The 21492-nt window shown below is 41.9% G+C and overlaps 1 protein-coding gene across 1 annotated transcript in view; it reads left to right on the top strand.

Annotated features, from left to right (window-relative positions):
- Window positions 1–21492, top strand: part of LOC148542395 (uncharacterized) — a 129926-nt gene that overhangs the window by 50875 nt on the left and 57559 nt on the right. The window contains exons 6-8 of the mRNA XM_088468964.1: window positions 6909–7099; window positions 10313–10451; window positions 11441–11573. Coding sequence (XP_088325090.1) covers window positions 6909–7099; window positions 10313–10451; window positions 11441–11573 — 463 coding nt within the window. The remainder of the gene's footprint in view (window positions 1–6908; window positions 7100–10312; window positions 10452–11440; window positions 11574–21492) is intronic.

The raw sequence follows: 21492 nt of genomic DNA, 5'->3' as shown, positions 1-21492 counted from the left end.
GAATGATTGCTTTTGCTGCATTGACAAAATGTTTAAATAGGGATTTCTTATATCTAGAGATAGGTAAGTCTATAAAATTAAGAAACCAGGAACCAGGGTCAGCCCACCCACCCTAGTGATCTGAATAATCATATTCCAGAACTCCCAGAGCGTAGGACAAGTCCACCAAATATCAAAGGGGAACCCTGGTGTATCTCCACAGCGCCAACAGGTGTTGGGAAGACTCTGGAACACAAAACACTTGGACACCTATACCATCTGGTGAGAAATTTAAGATGCATCTCAATCACGGATATACCGTGAGAAGATACTTGAGTATAAAGAAAAAAAATTCCCATTGCCTATCAGAAATAGTGAGACCCGTTTCCCTCTGCCAAACTGTGGTAATATTGGGAAAAGAACTATAATGAATTTCAGCTAACAATTTATATACATCGGAAAGAATGTGACGAGGTGCTACAGAAGAGGTGCATAAAGCTTCAAAGGGAGTGAGAGCTCTAGAGAGTGAAAACTTCCTAAGATATGTTTGTATAAAATGTTTCACTTGTAGGTATCGTCATATCTCGCCATTCGCCAGAGTCCATCTTTCCAGAAGGATGGGGAAAGGGTCAACAGTGTCATTCTCCACCAGTTGACAAAACGCAAAGCGTGTGAGATAAATGCCAATATGGAAATTAATGTGAATGGAGACCTGGTGTAAATTCAGAATTGTAGAAGAGGGAAGTGAGAGGTGAAGGTGAAGAGGACATGTGTCGGAGAGTCCTGTGTTTTAGCCAACATGATAGCGTAGGAGAATTTGTCGGATGTATCAAGCATGGCGGAGTCTGTATCCAAGGAGCTAGATTAATAGGGATAGATAAAAAAATATTTTCAATACAGACCCATTGTTTAAAATCTGTATCTCTCGTCCATTCAACTATACAACAGAGAAGACCAGCGTGATAATAATGCATGAAATTAGGGAGTTGCAAACCACCTTGTTGTTTACGTCTGAAGAGGGTACTATGTTTAATGCTAGGACACCTGTTACCCCATATAAAAACTTGGACTACTTAATGAAGAAATTTAAAAAAAAAAGAGATGGGAATATGTATGGATAGGGTTTATAGAAGATAGAGGATCCTCGGTAGGATATTCATCTTAATGATGTTAATGCGCCCTAACCAGGAGACTCGTAGAGGAAGCCAGCGTTAAAGATACAGTCTGATGGTCCTCAGAATCAGGTCAAAATTGAATTTAATGAAATATGAATTATCTTGTACACCCAGATATTTAATATGGAAGGGGTGCCATACAAAAGGAAATGCTTGGTGGAGTCCTATGACTGTGGAGTGAGGGGTGTTTATATTTAAAGCAATTGATTTGGCATAATTGTTTCTAAAATTGGTTAACAAAGAAAATCTATGAAATTCAGCATAAAGCCTAGGGAGAAAGAGACACAGAAGAGTTGGTAAAAAAAGCTAGAAGGTCGTCTGCATAGAGCGCCAGTTATGGCGTTTGGATGATGGTATAGGGACAGAATTTTAGTAAGACAGTTAGGACCTAGACCCATTCGGTGCAGTACCCTGGACATAAACTGCCAGTCCACCCGATCAATTGCTTTCTCTGCATCTGTGGCCAAAAGGATCATGGGGGTAGAGGAGTTGTTAGCATGATGAATGAGATTGATCACCTTGGTGGTATTGTCTCTTGCTTCATGGCCCCGGACAAATCCCACTTGGTCCTGGTGGATAATATTAGGCAGAAGAAATTTTAGGTGAAAAGTAATCATCTTTGCCATCAATTTTACATTGACATTTAACAAAGATAAACTAGAACATTGTGTAGGATCTTTGCCGTCTTTTGGGATGACCGTAACAAGTGCTTCAAGAATGTGTGTCGGAACCAGGAATGTGTGTCAGATATTTGCTTCAAGGACTGCAATAAGGGCGGGGCCAGTTTGTCTCTAAACATTTTGTAATAAGCAATAGTGAAGCCGTCAGGCCCAGGACTCTTACCCAATGGAGATGATGAGTCTGTAGAAGTCCTGAACAGACTAAGCTTAGTGTGACTGATGTCACTCTATGCCAATCTTCTGCACCGCATAAGGCATACCGTGCATGTAGTAGTGTGGTCAGTGCCGTAAAGGTGCTGAGTAAGGCTCCAATTTGGTGTGGTCAGAATGTCCGTGCTTTATAGTCTTTTAGCTAGTTGCAGTTACCTTGGTCTTTCGGGTGCAGTCCCTCTACTACATGCACGGTATAGGAATGCCTTATGCGGTGCAGAAGATTGGCAGAGTGACACTAGTCACACTAAGCTTAGTCCATTCAGGACTTCTACAGACTCATCATCTATCACATATGCGGAGTAAGTAAAGCGCTTTCCAGCGTATCGCTCTGCACACCACACACACTGTGCTTTTTACTAATCTGAATGTCATGTTAAATGTTGTTTCTATGTTGTATACCGGTATTAGTCTCCTTTAAGTAACACATGCACATTGGTTACAGCTGTATTGATCTTTTACCATTGCTTTTATAATACAGTTCTAATACATTTTATGAGTATTTATCAGAATCCTACCACTCTCAGTATATTGATTTAACACACACTGTGCATGCCTTAGTAACATTCACTGTACCACAGGTCCAACTGCACTGTATTATATTATATTGACCTTATCAGTACATATATCCAACTGGGCATTTACCCTGTAGCAGTTCGTTGTTTAAATATATTAACTACCTATATAGGTCACGACCAGCCCATTTATCATTTAAGGCTTATATACGCGCTGGGTATCTCCCCTTTTTATCACTTCTATGTATACATTCAGTGAGGATTTGTAGTGCCCTCACTAAGCCAAGCGGCTATAACCTAAGCCAGGCCACTGCGGATTAGCGCATCCCTTCCCCATAAATCATAATAGAGGGCAGTCCAGGTGTATGGCACTGATAGATATTCTCAATATGTTATGAAAAATTTCCATACAAATATCGAGAATCAGCAGCAGGTGGCAGCAGTATCACAAAAATAGTTGAGCAGTAATGTTAAAGAAATAGGCTATTAGAGAAGCTGCGTGTCACTGACATAGAAAAGTTCACTCTTGCATGAGAATATAGTTTAGTGTAAAAAAAAACAAATCTCAGGGGAGTACAGTAGGCGTGAGGAGCATAGTTCAGAGACACACTGAGTAGAATATAAGGTACTTGGGAGACTCAGGACCAGGGACAGCAGGGTGAGACAGAGGGATGTTCAGTGTCTACAGCAGTAAGGAGATAGGAGCAGTATATCCTGGGAGAAGCAGACCTGGCTATGGACAGCAGGGCTGGTGGAAATATACAGCCCCTCCCTGGAAAGCCACCCTATGGTATGTGCCAGGACACAGCGCTGCAGGGCCCGGTGGCAGAGGCACAGAGAACTGGCAAGCGGGAGGTGAAGGAGAGCCTCTGGCAGCAGCCAGCAAGATGGTGCCGGCTATATGTAGGGGGAGTATGGAGCTCCGGTCTAAGGCTGCGGGCGGAGCCGGCGCTGGGAGGAACAGCTGAACGGAGATTCCAAGGAGTATAAAGGGCTCTGTAAACGCTGCTACACTGCCCGGCAAATCAGGTAGATGCGGAGCACTGGGAAAGTGCGTCCGCCATCTTGGCTCAGCAAGTCACGCCCCCGTAATGGCTATTTCTGATTAAACAAACTTATAAAATAGAGACGTCCCAGGGCAAAGATTCAGTTCAGCACCCTCCAACAGATAGTAGACACCCTTTACCTACAGTATATGACAGCCATTTAATACAGAGAATATCACAGTAACCACCATACACTACTTAGAGTATTGCAGTGAGCACAATATAATACAGAGAACATTACAGTGACTGCCATATAATGCAGAGAACATTACAGCGACTGCCATATAATATAAAGGCTTTTTCTGAGCTGCGCCCCTGTCTTTTGCCGCTGTATCATCTGCGATGTTATGCTAATGCCAATACAAAGCACAGCCAAGCGTCCAAATGTGCAAGGATTGAGATGACCACTTTCACCATCTTTAGATGTTCAAATACCACCTGGTGCATATTTAGATGCCACCATCTGTCACATCATTGAAACTTGCACCAGCCTTATATTAGGTGCAGAGTCTCCATCTGAGTATGGACTCCAATGTGAATAATGAAGCATCTTTGTACGTAAACACTTTCTCCAACATTTCTTAGAATCTAAGGTGGTCCCGCACTGATTAAGTAGTAGCAATCTTAAATCTGAGGATAATGTACACGTTTAATATATGTATATTATTACTATTGAACCTATACAACTCCAAATAGTTGAGAAATACACTTCTAATTTCTGGAGGTGCTCCCAGACATAGTTGTTGGAACTATATATGTATCAACGAAAAGGGGAAAGGGAAAAGAAGAAGGGAAAAGCAACTTTTCCTGGTCTGGTGCACTGATAGGTTTAAATATAGATTGATCTAATTACCTCAGATATTGATCTAATTACCTCAGATATATAAATGGGCAGTACTGTTTAGGATATCTAGTGGGGATTGTGCACACATACTTATATAGATATCATATCATACCACAGACCAGTGTATTTCTATCACTATTATGATAGATATATGTAGTGTATGATAAGATATAGAATTTACGATAGTAATTCTTTACAATAGGACACGTATAATCCGGCATGTGCAGGAGGTGTTTTAAACCACTTATTTTCAATATATCCTACTTTTCTTTACTATATTTTACTTATGTTATATTTCGCCCTTTATCTGATCACACTATTATATATTTTTAATAAATGCTTAATAAAAGTTATATTTTAGTTATTTTTCTGAGGTAATTAGATCAATCTATATTTAAACCTATCAGTGCACCAGACCAGGAAAAGTTGCTTTTCCCTTCTTCTTTTCCCTTTCCCCTTTTGGTTGATACATACTTTCTCCAACATACCTGCAATGCTCCCGTAACATGTCCACAAGATGCAGAATCTTCATGCGTCTGATTAGCCACACCCTTGTCAATGCCCAGGATAACCCAATACATTTTAGACACTGTGTATCTGAATCAGTACTGCGACTGTGCACTAACAATCAGGATGCAAGGATGGTGTAACTAAGATGCATGAGCAGTATAAAAACATCACTCCACTGCGTCCGATAATGGCAGTGCATACAACTTAGAATCAGGTCTATAGAGAGCATCAGTGACCGCCATATAGTACAGAGAGCATCAAAGTGGTAGCCATATAATACAGAGAGCATTAGCGACCTCATATAATGCATAGAACATCAGTGGTGCCATATATTATGCATAGAGAATTATCGACTGCCATATAGTACAGAGAGTATCAGTGACCGCCATATACTGTAATACAATGAAAATCAGTGATCTCCCTATAATACAGAAAATGTTAGCAACCTCCATATAATGCATTGAGCACCAGTGAGTGCCAAATAATGCATTGAGCACCAGTGAGTGCCAAATAATGCATTGAGCATCAATATAATGAACCTATATAACAATTACCCACAAAATCCCCATTTTTAATTAGCACCAACATTATCAAATAATCAATGTATGTACATTAATCCCCTAATTACCTCCATGCAGTCTCATAAAAAACTACATCTTAATTAAGCTCATAAAGCATTAACCCCTATCAACTTAATTAAGCTCCTAAAGCATTAACCCCTATGCATGCGTGCATGTGCACGACATCTGTTCTCTTCTGTACGGAGAGCCTGGGGGCTGCCCAGCATCTCAGAGAGTCCTGGGCAAGCCCCCAAAGTGACGAAGATGGGGGAAGCTGCTAGGCTCTGCCTCGTTTTCGGTGGCCACGCCCCCTTTTCAGGCACGCGCCCTGTCCCTCTTTTCCATTTGTAAATGTTGGGAGGTATGCATATGTGAACCTGAGGGTTCATGTGGGCATTGTTCAAAGGTGAAGCACTATATAGTGCTGGAAATTTGGTGTGTTTTGATCAGGGATGTACCTCACTTGCCATACACTATTTACTCCAGAGTTTTGACTATTAAAGTTATTATAATAATACAAAGAAGATATATATATATATGTTTTCTTTACAGTTTTCTTATCATTTTTATAGTCAAAACTCTGGAGTATACCTAAGTATGACAGGAAAGGTTCTGCCTCATCTGACCACACATCACTGGTACTCAGAAAAAGTTATGTATTTGCACTCCTTGCAGTGCAATATGGTTTGTCCAGGTTCACAGTTATTTGCTCTATCTTACTCTATTCCCAACTCTGAAACAGGCCCATAGTTTCTTTACAAACACAAAGTATAGGGAGACTATGTCAACCCTCTCCTGGCATTAATATGCCTGTAATACCAGTAAGAAGAGGAATAAGGAATTCCTAACGTGCACTTTCAATGTTAGAAAAAAAACAACGGTGCAATATCAAGCAGCTCTCACACACATCTCAGTCCATAGTACAGGACAATACAGTCTTATGCTTGTACTGTAAAGTTACACTATTGTAAAAGTATACAGAGAATAGTTTCCCAGTAAGGCGGGTAATACTCAGTCACAGGTTATCCACTCCGGAGGCCTCTCACTATTCTCTTCTGACCATGCTGAATAGACCTAGCACGGTCAGGCTCCACACCGGCCGCATAGCTACTCTGGTGGTAGTGCCACCACTGCTCCCCAGTGTAATATTTTAAACTGTTAGTTTTTTTACACGTTACGACAGTACATCAGCTTGGGAGATGTCAGCCTGGGAGATTTAAAAAGAATAGGGAGAATAGTGCAATGTGTGGAATACACCATAACGAAAAAAGTGTTTTGAAAAAAGCTTGTGGATAAAAAAACATTCTATTACTTTTGTGTTTCATCCACATCAACTTTTTTTCCTAAAATTATATTTCTAATTTATCCCTTTGTTTTGTCACTTTACAGGAGATCAGGCTTCTTGTAAGATGGCTGAAAGAGACTCTGCAAAAATGTCACCATACAAAGAGATTATAAAGAATGTGGCAAAACATTGGAACATTGATCCTGCTATAATAGCTGGAATTATATCTCGGTCATCTCGTGGTGGAGATCTTCTCATAGATGGCTGGGGACAAGATTCATTTGGTCTAATGCAGGTACTGCTCAATTTGTCTTATCTTATATACTGTATAATAATATATAATACTATATATACTGTATATATATATATATTTTTTTTTTTACATTTTCATAACTGACATATATTGAGACACAAAGAGAGTGGGGCACATCTTCAGTCATGCTATAATGTATTTTGTGAACCAATGCAGAATCAATCTGTATGAACAATCAAAATTATGGTGGGGTGGTGAACTACAGTACGTACATGTGATCAGAAGAATTGGTAGGGCCTATGCTCACCCCGGACTCTCTCCTTACCATGTATGCCACAACCCTGACTGCCCGAATTGGTAGCTGGTAGACTGCTCTCTCCTTTCTGTTCTCGCTGCTTGGCAACCTATTGCTACAGGTGTCTTAATCTTTGTTGCTGCTTGCTCAGATCCAGGAAGCTTTGCAGGTTGTGCAGCATGTCAAGCTCAACCATAACTATGCATATGGGTCCGATGTTGCCGATGTTTTTGCCGACTTGTGGATGTATATAATGGGAAGTGGGCGGCTTTATAAGCTGGTAGATGTCTTGATATAGTGCTGCAATCACATTCATTTGCATATTTTCGCTACGTGCGGGTGCGATTGCAGACTTGCGATCCATGCTGAATCACGCCCTATGTACTAAGCTTTCGAGAGAGATAAAGTGGACAGAGATAAAGGGGGGTAATTCATGAAAGCTTGGAGAGAGATACAATTGTGAAAGATAAAAGTACCAACCAATCAGCTCCTAATTGTCATTTTTCAAACAGCCTGTAAAGTTACAGTTAGGAGCTGATTGGTTGGTACTTTATAATTTTATCTCTCTTCAAGCTTTCATGAATACCCCTCAAAGTACCGACCAATCAGCTCCTGTCACTTTACAGGCTGTGTTTGAATGACAGTTAGGAGCTGATTGTATGGTACTTTATCTCAGCCCACTGTATTTCTCTCCAAGGCTTAGTACATAGATACCATAGGTACTAATTACTTCCCGTACACTGTACGTCCTTCTCCCCTACCAGTGCCGCCAAAAAATTGTGTACCACCAGGTTTAATACATTATAAACCCTTACAATATATTAATAGCCCTCATCAATTCAAAATAATATTAATAGCACCACATTTATTAAACAGACACCATGTTAAACTAATAGTTCTCACCAATAGCTACATTACATGAATAGCGCCCACATTACAATGTTAAAGCAATAAATACATTTATCTCATAGCATGATCAAATAAATATCACCATGATAATCAAACGGAATGGGTATGTAATACCGGCAGTCAGGATGCCTCCTGTCAAAATACAGACTGCGGTATCCCGACGGGTCGGGAAAGTATACTAATCCTCCCCCCCTACTCCCAAAACACTAACCTTCTCTTCTTGTAGCCTAACACTAACCCTCCCCGTTCAGTGGCAAACTCAGAATTTCTAGAGCGGGGTTTCCAAATGCTTGATATTAGAGTGAGTGTGGCCAGTCCATGAAGAGGGCATAATTAGCACTTAACCAGCTTTAATATGCGTCATACAAAGTGTATTGAGTGTCATAAATCCAGCATATACAGGACCAGCGATCACAATAAGCCATTAGTGCGGCAGTACGGCCATCCTGCCTGAGCTGAGTGTTCCTATTTCAGATGTGGCCACCATTCCAAAGCATTGGAGCAAGTCCGGGAGTCTGGGGAAGCAGCAGAATAACCTATACTGCCCTGGACATTTATTTACAAATTGGTCTCCTTATGCAGTGGATAGTGTGTTATTTATTATACAGTAATTAATCCTATTGATAGTCTATAACAGTACACCCCTAACAGTGCATGTTTTCCAGATCTCCTAGTTATTGGTACAGGTGTTTTTATTACTGCATGACACATGTATAAAGATCCACATGTGGTGCTATATATTTCATTTTTGATAGTGAGAAAATGCAGCACTAGTAAAATTCTATTATATTACTATATTAATTGTGGTCATGGTGTATTATGGGGAGGGGGTTTCCAGGTAACTGGAAACCCTCCTCCCTGCGTTTGCCTATGCCGTTAGTGCCTAAACCTAAGTCTCCCCCCTCCATGCCTAAACTTAACCCTCCCACCTTAGTGCCTAACCCGAACCTCTAGCCCCCCAAAACCTAACCTTAATCTAACCCCTCCCCCTCTCAGCTAACAGCTAAAACACCCCACCGTACCTCGTTCGGGCTGGTGATTGTCTGTATTCCGGCATCGGGATTAAGATAAGAATATGTATTTCGACGCCTATCTTAAGTCCCGTGTCAGGCTTCCACCGTCGGGATTTAGGCCGACGGCAACCCGTCCGCCGGTCAGCTGACTACATCCCAAGCAAACTGTACATCCCAAGCAAACTGTACAGCTTTAATTTCTTTACACCTGGTCACATTATGCCACAGTTCCTAGTCACTAATAGATTGGGAGAGTGCATGCGGTGATGAGGTCTCCGCATCATCGGAATCCCAGGATATCAGAACTTGGGAGTCACCGCATGACATCAAGTCCTTGTAAGGCAGGAGGAGAGGATGGGACTGCAAAAAAAGCCAAAAGGTGGTGACGGTTATACCATGTGGGTGCATGGAGTGACAATATATATAGAGACCAAAACAGGGCCCGCTAACCCATGAGTTTATATATGCTGCACACTCTGTAATCCTGGTGATTATTAAACCACTGGTTTATGGCCCTAGAAAGTGAAATGTATATGGTATGGTAATGAGCAAAGGCCTCTATTTCTTGATATGTTTGTATATGAAGTCATGTTAAGAAATGGGTAACATCACTAATCTGCTCATGTCTGAGGCCAGACTTTCATTTCACTTATATTTTGCATCTGTTTATACTGTAGATAAAGGGTGACATTTAAAAAGCCCCCTCCAGGAGAGTCTCGGAGTGGCATCCATGTCCAAGATCCATAGCTGCGTGGTGTTGCGACCATGTCATCGTGTCTCTGAAAATACTATGCAAATCTTGTTGTCAAACCCCCGGGCCTCCCACGTCACTCGGCAAGTGAGTGGTATGCAGGAGATTAGCCCATTCTTCCAGGAGTATAGTAGATCTCCTTGCGAGTTGGCAAGCATGGATACAGGACGTGTGGGAAAAATGTTGCTTTATAATTACAGTATTACAATATTTCTTAATCAGTTTCATATACATTTTTATTCTCCCAAAATGTGTTACATGATCAAGCTCTTTAATTCTCCTTGCAGGTTTGTAAGACTTATCACAAACTTGTTGGAGGATGGGACAGTGAAGAACACGTAGATCAGGGAGCGGGCATTCTTGTAGACATGATTAATACAATTAAAAGGAAGTTCCCAGATTGGACAGACACCCAACAGCTGAAGGGTCAGTATTGTATAATAAGGTGATTCATCAGCAGAATATTTAAAATGGACAATTGTGCCCATTGTATTTTATATAATATAGTAATTAAATAGTTGTCTAGATTTATTTAATTGATGCTCAGGTTGAAAATATTAGATATTTAATTTTTTTGGGGAGAAGGTCTTCAGATGCTCTTTACCAGGCTTTACAAATCAATATTGGGGGTCGGTGTTAACCACATATAGGGGCAGATCCAATTAGAGGTGAGTCATGTGGCTTCTTCCTGCGGTTAAAATGCCCAGAGCTATTCAATTACAGACCTACTATCAAACCACCAGCAGCCCAGTGGCAGCAGTTAATGTGTATTTCTCCTCGCACCCTCTGCAAGTGCCACACTGCAGCTAAACGAATCTGCCTCATAGTGTCTGAGGCTGAGTTGGACGTACATCTATTTGCAGAGTGTATCCTGCGTGTTTTCACACTGTGCATGCTCAGGAACCAAACCTACACAAGTACAGGCAATGCAAAGTTGTACACATTTCAATCGCATCTCCACTTGTGATTGCCAGGGTGTAACTGGGTTGCAGAGTTGGACTGATTCCAGCCATATAATCTGCACCAAGTATAAACAAGTGATGATAGGTGTAAAACTAAGCATACAGAAAGGGGGCAGACATACTGCAAAGATGCGTATGAGTCTGCATAGGGGCGCATATACTGTATCAGCATCACTTTTGTCACTTTTATTTTAATTAAATAAATAAATTATTAATTCAAAGATGAACAGATGGAAGAGATATACTTACAATTTGTAAACTTGGACAGCTTAACGGATTCATTTGTTTTTATAAATTCCGCATAAACTGACACTGGGGTTTTTGTTCCTATGGGTCAGAATTTAGAGTGCAAGCTTACCTGGGACAGGGATTGTTCTGACATAATAAGGTTTTTCTGTTTGTGCTGTTTTCTACATATTAATGAAGGATGATAATAAAATGTTTCTTCCATAGGTGGCATTGCAGCGTACAACTGTGGCCCAACTGCAGTGGAAAACTATGATGATATCGACAAGTTCACGGCGTCAAAAGATTTCTCCAACGATGTGGTTGCCAGAGCCAAGTGGTTTCATCAAAACTGGTCTTAGTAATAAGCACATTTTTGACATATGCAATAAATAAACCCACAGCTTGAAAATTGTAGAGAGCAACATTAATTCATTACCCAAAGCTCTTTGTTCTAAAAAAATGTAATAAAAATTGCTGCTTAGTTAGCAACACTGGTGTCCTCAATGTTTAATACTTATAAAATGGCTGGGCTAGCAGAACTATGCCTATAATAAAGAAAATGAGTTAAAAAAAATAAAATTATATATATATATATATATATATTGTAGATATATACACATGCAGGTGCGGCACTCCAGGCATACAGACCAATATTGCAGCGTTTGGTGAAGTCTACGTTTCAATGCTTCATTGCATTTTCATCAGGACATCTAATATGTGTATATATATATATATATATATATATTATATATATGATCTAGAAGTGAAATTGGGAAAGGACATTTGCCTAATAGTGTAGAACTTAAAAAAAAAATGCATGTGCTCAAATTATAATGTGCGTGCCAAATAATAAAACTTTGTGGCTTATCTGTGGTTCTTTTACTGGGATTCTATGTGGTATGGCAGTCCAAAGGTATCAGGGAAACTTTAATAGGAGGGACTCAAACAGAGCCAGATAGAAACACAAATATAGTGTAATATTTTGTTTAGAGGCAGAGCATATAATTCATTCAATAAAGCGTACCAGAAAGACACTTGAAAAACTGCATGTAATGCTGTATATCCTGGTGTCTACTTTAAAATCCCATAGTAGCCCCCATAGTCCGCATACAGGTGGAAAATGAGCCTTATCACACGTGCTTTTACACAAAAGAGTTTAATATGTATAGAGATACATAGTACACACAGGGATTAACAAAACATAAGATGAAAGGTAGTAAAATGCTTATCTGCAATATGGTCAGCAGAGTGGAGAGAGACTGGAGCAGGGGACCCAACGCGTTTCATCTATTAAGACTTCCTTCATGCTGCAAATGTCTACATTAGTAGTTTCTACATTGACTGATAAATGTAATGATGCCCACTACCGCTGGCCTCTATAGAAGGGCAGTGGCACAGTGTCACAAATAGTGAGAGCCGCAGGGTTACTAAAGGTGATTCTGTGGTTCCCACCATTGACATCAATGGTGGGAGCCGTTCATTGGATGAGAGAGATGGGGGCTGGCCTTTCTCAGCCAACGAATGCTCAGACACGGCACTACAAAGGGAAAAGCCGCGTCTGGGCGCTTCATTCGGGAGGTATCAACAATCGTGGTTAGTACCTAATGCGTGGGTATTTTTTTTTTTTTAATTTTCCCAAGATTAAGGATGCCTACAGGGAGAAGAGGACCGGTCCAGGTAATGTAGGTGAGTATGTGTGAGTGAGTGTGTATGTATTAAACGTGTACTGTCACGGGTGCCGGGGATAGCCCCAGGCTATCAGCCTAGGCATGGGGTGGCCTGGAGACAGGGGCTCCTTTATTGGGGGGGTCCCCAATTCTCAGGGAGCCCCGGCCTGGGCTGACTAGCGGTCAGGAGTAATGTTTCGGCTGGGGAACCTGGTGATAGGGTTTCACTGGCTGTGACATTACCCCCCCCCCCCCCACTAGAAAGAGTCTGGTGCTGGTTGTGGAAATTACAGGGGAACCCTACGCATTCTTTCACCTGTGATTCCAGAACCAGGACCGGCTCAGAGCCTGGTGCTGGTTGCGTTAAGTAGAGGGGAGCCCTACGCAATTTTTCCTCTGTACTTACACAACCAGGACTGGCTATGCAAACTCCGGAGCTGGTTGTGCTTTTAGGGGGGGACCCCCACATCATTTATTATTATAAAATTAACACTTAACTAAGCCTTGCTTTTCTGAGCTTCAAACCTGACCACTTATTTCCAAAGCAAGTGTGTTTCCCATGTAGTGCAGTCCTTCAACCACCTGCAACATTGCACTTTATTCTGCACCATACCCTGTGCGAATCCTCACTTGACTGCACAGCTGGTTACCACCCGGTGTTCAACCACAGTACGACTGTCACTACAGCATCCAGCACTGCCGGTACTAGCCTGGACTTCAGCTGCCAGAGCTTCTACAGGCTCCTAACCATCTCAGTGCTGTCTGATTTCCAATCCAGTCACAATCCACTGACAAGCTCATCAGCACTCTACCTGCTAGCAACCAGTATACACCAAGCACACCATCATATCCATTTTCCTTGTTGTTCTATTCCCAGAGACTCTGGCACTTGCGTAGATCACAGCTCAAGTCAGCCAGCTTCACTCACCCCAGTCCAGTTCACTACCCAAGTCCAGATTCACAAACAAATCAGTTTCTGACACACAGCAGGGCAATAAGAGAGCTGCTCAGAGGCAGCGGCCTCCCCGAACCCTCCCCAGCCCAGCATACAGCAACGTGTACTATTCTAGGGAGCGAGGCTGCTGCTGATCCCCCCCCCCCCTGGAACCGTCCCTGATTAGTACCCCCTCAGTGATCACTAAACTTGCTAATGTAATGGTACCTAAATGGTTCCACACAGGTGCAAGTGTTTGACAGGGGGTCCCATGCAGGTACTTCCCTCTAGCTGCAACTGATGAAATGAGTCAGTGAGAACAATAGGAGTCAATATGGACCCTCCTCAACAGTGGTCCATGCACAAATCAACTTCAAGTAAGATACTGTCTCATTGGGTTGAGTGGCTGGTTATCACCTATATGTGCTTGCATAGCAGGTAGGAGCTCTAATGGTGCATACACTGTGTACGATCTGTACCACCAACGACTTGAAAGCTATATTTCAGTGAAGTCATCCTGCCACATCTTTGAATAGGCAAAGTTGACGATATAATCCAAGTTGGCCTGCATTCATGGACGATGAAAGATATCTTTATCGTCCATGCGGGAATCGCGCATCATTAGTCGTTGTCAGGTTGGTGACTACAAAAACGTGAATGATATCGTTATTGTTCATATCGTTATTGAAAGTCGTACCGTGTGTACGCATCTTTACCTGACTTGGGGGGGTGCAGGGTGCACTTAAACCCAGAAAAGAAGGGGAAGTAGATCACAAGACGCACACAGAATTTGTTCATCAAACTATTCTTGCCACCTTGACTCACCTTCCGCCACCTAGCTCCTTAGAGACAAAGGAAACCCACACACTCAGCTACCTTATATCCTAACTTAACAGTGTACCACCATGTCTTGGTAACTCTTTAAATGACACAGAACCCCTATAACAACAAGGCCCTAGTTACCAACAATATATTAATCCTAACTCAGGGTGCGGTGCACTTTCTACAACCTGAAAACTTCAACAGTGCGAATTAGGTGAGTGGTAATCACAGAGAAATAAGCAATATAGGCAAGGTCAGTGATAGATAAATATTGCACACTATGGATGTGTTATCAATCTTATTCTTCTGTAACCAGGTGTGGGGGTATTTTTAATTTTCCTTAATTACTTAGTCTCAAATGTTTTTTTTAGTGTCTCCACCCACGCCTTCCCACTGTAACCCTATCGCTGAAGCAGACTTGGGTACACTTCACAAAGTAATTTAGTATCAGCCCACCCCACCCTCCCACAACAGCACATCTTATCTTGTGCAACGGAAAGCGGGTCCTTCCTCCTCTGCAGCGCCATCTTCCCAGTGATATCCAGGAAGATGGCGTATGCGCACAAGAGTCTTTGCTTTCACTGAGCAGTGCCATTCTCCTGAAGATGTCACTGGGAAGATGGCGCCGCGGAGGAAGAGGACCCACATGCCGGTACAAGGTAAGTATGAGCAGGGTGTAGACCCACCTGCACTGCATATCCTGCACCCATTATAAATACGTCTACATTTACGATGACTACCACCCACAGTTCTCTAGTATAATAGATCACTCTCACTATTCTGTAAATCTACATTTACCTGTGCAATAACTTTTGTACAGTAGTAGCAGCAGCAAACACAGAAAATACTCCTTTCAGCAGGATAACAAAATGTATTAAATGGGAACTTCTCTCTCTCGTCCACAGGGCTGAAAGTTAATATACAATTAAGTGATGTTGATACAAGTTTCCAGTATTTTGATAAAGATTTAAGATTATGCAATTTAATTGTACAGGAGCTTCTCTCACTCGCTGCCTTGGTCTTCCATGGAATTATCAATGGATATACTGTATTACAATTCGGCAATCCAGTTTATCTGTATCCGTTTTAAACTAAAGTCAACACCACCTTAAATGATACGCTTCTTATTCTAGCCCTTTCTCCTAAAGCTTTAAATATCCTCCCCTAATATAAACCTCTGTTACCTCTGCACACACTCAACACCTCACACAATCTACACATTAGTTAACAGTAATGAAATACAATTGGTATTCACATTAACCATAATACATACTGGTACTCCTTAATGAAAAATAGTACATAAAACTGGTCTAAAAAATGCTAGTAAGACAACCTAAATGGCCAAATGATTGTTGGTGCACATTGTTGTTGAGGTGAATTTGGATGAAAATGTAGCCTCAGTACTATGAAAGCTGGGTACACACCATATGATATATTGTCTAAATATCATCCTGTCGCGCATCGTAGTGATATATCATGATCCGTTGTTCCCGGCATTCATTCATTGACTCGTCCCATTGGATGGGCTGCACGTTCAGTGAGATAATTCAATGAACAACGCAGTGTAGTTACATGCAGCATCTAATGATATATCATGCTGTTGTACAGCGGGTTGTGCAGTGTCTGACGCAAGCTCAATGTATCGTTACATTGCTCGCTACATTGCTTGGTTGCACTGTTGTAAGGTAAGAGTTCAGTGAATCATCTCAAGGATAAGAAAGCTAAACTGATAATAGTCAATTATATTAATTGGACATCCAGTCAGAATGTGGGCTAATGTGGCAAATACCAAATCTCACTAGCGGTTCCTTGCTATTTATTTACTCTCTTAGTTCGACTCAATTTCACTTTCCCTTGGAAGGTATTTGCAAAGAAAAGTGCAATAACCTGTTTTGGGTACCTCATACTAAGAATTAACTAGAGATTACAAAATACTCAGTGGTTACAGAGGCAAGCCAAATTACCTCAGTCATCCAAGTACCTTGGAACTAAAAGGGCCTCATTTATCAACAAGTTTATATAACCCTGGATAAGGGTTAAAGTAACTACAATATTGAAAAATAAATATATATTCTGAGATAATATGTGCACATGGGTTGACGAATGTTATATATGAAATCATTCATGTATAAATATTATTAAATCGTGCATTGTAAATCATAAAAATATATATGTGACAAGTCCTGAGGAAGGCAGGTGCTATATATGCATAATTCATAGATGTACACTTTCCTGAGGTAAATTATGGTTAGTCCTATATTAACAATATATATTGATATATGTATACAGATATATGTATTTCATGTGTTTGCATATGGGTTTGTGTGATGCTTCTTTCTGTGGTAGGGATGTACCTCAGTGTATGGGATAAACATATACTACAGAAGAAGGGGCGAAGTGATATAGCTGGGAGTGATCTGGTCCAGTTTGAGAGAGGTATATAAGAGCTGTCAGCAGCAGCTGACGGTTAGAGTGGGGATCCCTCGCTCCAGCTGCTCACCCTCATGTCCTGCTTGGCACAGCTGTGGAGAGGCTGGGAGCGGTGAGGGAGCCTGTCACAGCAGGGGCTGTGAAGATGATGGGAGCCTGCACCCACACTGCTGGAAAGGCAGTCAGTGGTGGTGCTGGTGTAATGTGTACCTCTGCCTAATTGTAGTCCCTGGGTGGTGCAGTGTGATAAATGGTAGTTTCTTACCCAGATAAACTGCTCCCCAATCCCTTTGTACACTCCGGTTTGTTTGCAGCAATTATTCAGGTGAGCAGGTATACGGACTGGTGTTTGAGCAACATTGTATATTTATTCACAGTTTACAAACTTACTAATAAGCAATTTTGAACAATGCAAGATTAAATTAACAATTCACTATACAAAGAAAAATACATGCTTGCATATGACCACAGTAAATGCACTCATGTCCTATGGCAATTTTATTTGACTGGAATGCTTCTTTCTTTACACTGGAAGGAAGGGTGTTAGAGTAAAACTGCAACACGTCAATAAATACTCACAATACATTCAATGGTATAAGGAACGCCCTCCCTCAGGATTAATTTGAAATCTAGTAAATTACCAGGATTCTCTGCAAATTAATAACTGTTCTAAGGTCTATTGAATCCCTCAAAGTCTGGCGCCTGTCTCTTACGGTCGTGCACGTTTGAAGTAGAAGAGGATTTTAAGCTATGATGCTCCAATATCTGCAGATGGCTGCGGATGCTACACTGATGCTGGTGCTGACCCTTGAATGCTGCAAGCCCGGGCCTGAGGATTCCTGAAATAACTAGCGAACTTGACTCTGGGGGGGTCCCCAAGTATGTCCCAAGTGTTTTTTTAATTGCAGGTGCTTGCGGCAGGTGGATTTTTCACGATTTTTTCAACTTTACTTTAGCAACTTTTAAATATGCTGACCCCCATTTTCAAGTACCCCAAATTTGCTGGGATAATTCTGGAAAAAATACTCCTGAATACTATTCTGCACCATGTACAGAAAAACGCTATTAAGGCTGTTTAAAAAGACCAAGTACCTCCAGCAAGCCAAATCGGGGGGTATCATAGGGGACCCCCATGTCAGAGCATCTTTTGGGGGGTGTCAGGCTGATTTCCCCAAATCTGACTACTTTCCGCCTGTTCAAGTTTCACTGGGTCCCATTTTTGCATACTTTCAAATTCAATATGGGGTAAAGCGGACACGCGTGATACTTTCCCACCTACAAAACAGGCGAAGTAGGTGAAAAGTCCGGGACGTATAAAAGTATCGCGGCTCGGCTCAAATTGAATACGGCTCATATGTCTGGAAATTTCAATTGTTTCTTCAGGCAGTGTTTCTGGTTGTAGACTTCCCAATGGTTCCCCAACTGGAGGGATTTGGCGATCATAGACTACTGGCCAGTATATACTCATCATTAGTTTTATGGCATCATCCGGCGTAGCCTTTGTTTTTGAAACAGTTGTCAGGTCTTGATGTCTTATTGCTGGTCCACAGTCGGGAGGTTGAGTATAACTTTAATTGATCCCGATAGACAGTTTTTTCCAGGGATTCGTTCTCCCGTCTAATTATATAAATCGGAATCTCAGAGTTGGGTATTTCAGTCACTGTGTGCGGAATTAACTGCCAGCGTGGATCCAACTTGCTACGTCACTGGTTGTTCCTTTTTTACTACTTCATCTCCTATTTTTAAAGGTTGGGCATGGGACTTTAGGTTATAATATTCCTCCTGTCGGTTTCTTTCCTTTTCCATATGTTGATCAACCAAGGCCTGTGCAGTTTTTAATCGTTGTGTTGGTGCTCCTCTACCCATTCGGTTTTGGTAAATCCAACTGAAAGTCAACTGGTAATTTTCCAGGCCACCCAAATAGTAAATAATAAGGGGTATATCCAGTGGAGCCATGAACTGTGGTATTGTAAATGAACATGAGTTCTGCCAACAAGGTGTGCCACTCCAGTCTCGGGGACTGCGGGATTGCTCACAGCGGATTAATTATGCACACCCATAAAACGCCCGTTTTGACCTTTAAGCGCGCCTGCGTTCGGATCTCCACTCCCCGTTTTCAAGCACCTTCCCCTGTTACCACCCACATACGCCTCCTCCTGTCACTCAAAATAGCAGACATTCCCTATTTAGCGAACAAACGATTTTCAGCCGCACTGACTGGTTCGCGCATGCGTATTACGATCTGTATGCATGCGCATTTGGGCAAACATCGCTCGGAACGAACGAGCGGCCGCTTACGAGCGGCTCTGAATCAGGCCCTTTGTTCCAAACATCTTGGAGAACTAACCACAGATCATCAGTGGATGTAGGCTTCTTCAAATCCTTCGGTATCTTCATGTAATCCCAGACAGACTCGATAATGTTGAGATCAGGGCCCTGTGGCGGCCATATCATCACTTCCAGGACTCCTTGTTCTTCTTTACGCTGAAGATAGTTCTTAATGACATTGGCGTATGTTTGGGGTCATTGTCCTGCTACTGAATAAATTTGGCGGCAATCAGACGCCTCCCTGATGGTATTGCATGATAAATAAGTATGTGCCTGTATTTCTCAGCATTGACACCATGAATCCTGACCAAATCCCCAACTCCATTTGCTGAAATGCAGCCCCAAACTTGCAAGGAACCTCCACCATGTTTCACTGTTGCTTGCAGACACTTATTATTGTGTCGGTCTCCAGCCCTTCAGTGAACAAACTGCCTTCTGTTATGGCATCGGTACTTAATCCCAGCTGTCGGCTGTCGGGATGCCTCCTGTCAAAATACAGACAGCGGCATATCGATGATTGGTATCCCGACAAAGGTCGGGTAATTATACTTACCCTTCCCCTTTCTCCCCCTACCCTCCCCACCCTGCACCCTGACCTTCCCCGTTAGTGCCTAAACCTAAGTCTCCCCCCTCAGTGGTGCCTAACCCCCCCCCCTCTGAAACCTAACCCTAATCCCCCCACTGATAACTACATCCTTCTGTTATAGACTAATATTTAAAATTTTGACTCATCATCATCAATCCAGAGCACATGCTGCCATTTTTCTCCACCTCAGTTCCTATGTTTTCGTGCATAGTTGAGTTGCTTGGCCTTGTTTCCAAGTTGAAGGTATGGTTTTTTTCTTCCATGAAGACCACTTCTGGCCAGACTTCTCTGAACAGTAGATGGGTGTACCTGGGTCCCACTGGTTTCTGCCAGTTCTGAGCTTATGGCACTGCTGGACATCTTCCGAATCCGAAGGGAAGTAAGCATGATGTGTCTTTCATCTGATGCACTAAGTTTCCTTGGCTGACCACTGCATCTATGGTCCTTAATGTTGCACGTTTCTTTGTGCTTCTTCAAAAGAGCTTGAACAGCACATCTTGAAACCCCAGTCTGCTTTGAAATCTTTGCCTGGGAGAGACCTTGCTCAGTGGCAAACGCAGGATTTCTAGAGGGGGGTTTCCAAATGCTTGATTTTAGAGCGAGTGTGGCCAGTCCATGAAGAGGGCATAATTAGTATTTAAACAGCTTTAATATGCATCATACATAGTGTATTGTGTGTCATAATTCCAGCATATACAGGACCAGAGATCACAGTAAGCCATTAGATGCGGCAGTAGGGCCATCCTGCCTGAGCTGAACGTATTTATTTTAGATGTGGGCTCCATTCCAGAGCATTGGAGCAAGTTCAGGAGCCTGGAGGAGCAGCATAACCTAGCACTGCCCTGGACATATATGTATAGATTGGGCTCTATAGCAGTACATGTTTTCCAGATCTCCTAGTTGGTGCCCAGGTTATTTATCACTGGCTGATACATGTTAAAAGATCCACAGGTGGTGTTAATTATTTCATTTGTGATACTGAGAATAAAATGCAGCACTAGTAAAATTCTATTATATTACTTTTTCTGTTGTGGTCATGGAGTGGGCTGGGGAGGGAGGTTTCCAGGCAGACAGAAACCCCCCCCTGCGTTTGCCTATGTTGCTGGTGCAGTATAACTACCTAATGTCTTGTTGCTGTGCTCAGTCTTGCCATGGTGTATGACCTGTGACATGAAACTGTCTTCCACAACCTCACTTTTGTAGCAGTTTTAAGCCTCCTACACAGCTGTTTCTGTTTCAGTAAATTACTGTGTTTCAACCTACATATGAAAATGATCATTATCACCTGTTTGGTATGATTGGTTACAACTGACTATAATCTTACAAAATCCTTGACTTTGTGCAAGCGTACCGAAGAAATGATGCTGTTTTGAAGGCAAAGGGTGGGCACACCAAATATTGATTTGATTTAGACTTCTCTTTTGTTCATTCACTTTGCATTTTGTTACTTGATAAAAATAAACTATTAGCACTTCTCTTTTTGAAAGCATTCTTACTTTGCTGCATTTTT

Source organism: Taudactylus pleione, unplaced genomic scaffold, assembly GCF_031769625.1.
Source record: "Taudactylus pleione unplaced genomic scaffold, aTauple2 ptg000012l, whole genome shotgun sequence".
NCBI lineage: Eukaryota > Metazoa > Chordata > Amphibia > Anura > Myobatrachidae > Taudactylus > Taudactylus pleione.
Note: the sequence above shows the minus strand (reverse complement) of the source record. Positions and strands in the feature narration are given on the sequence as shown.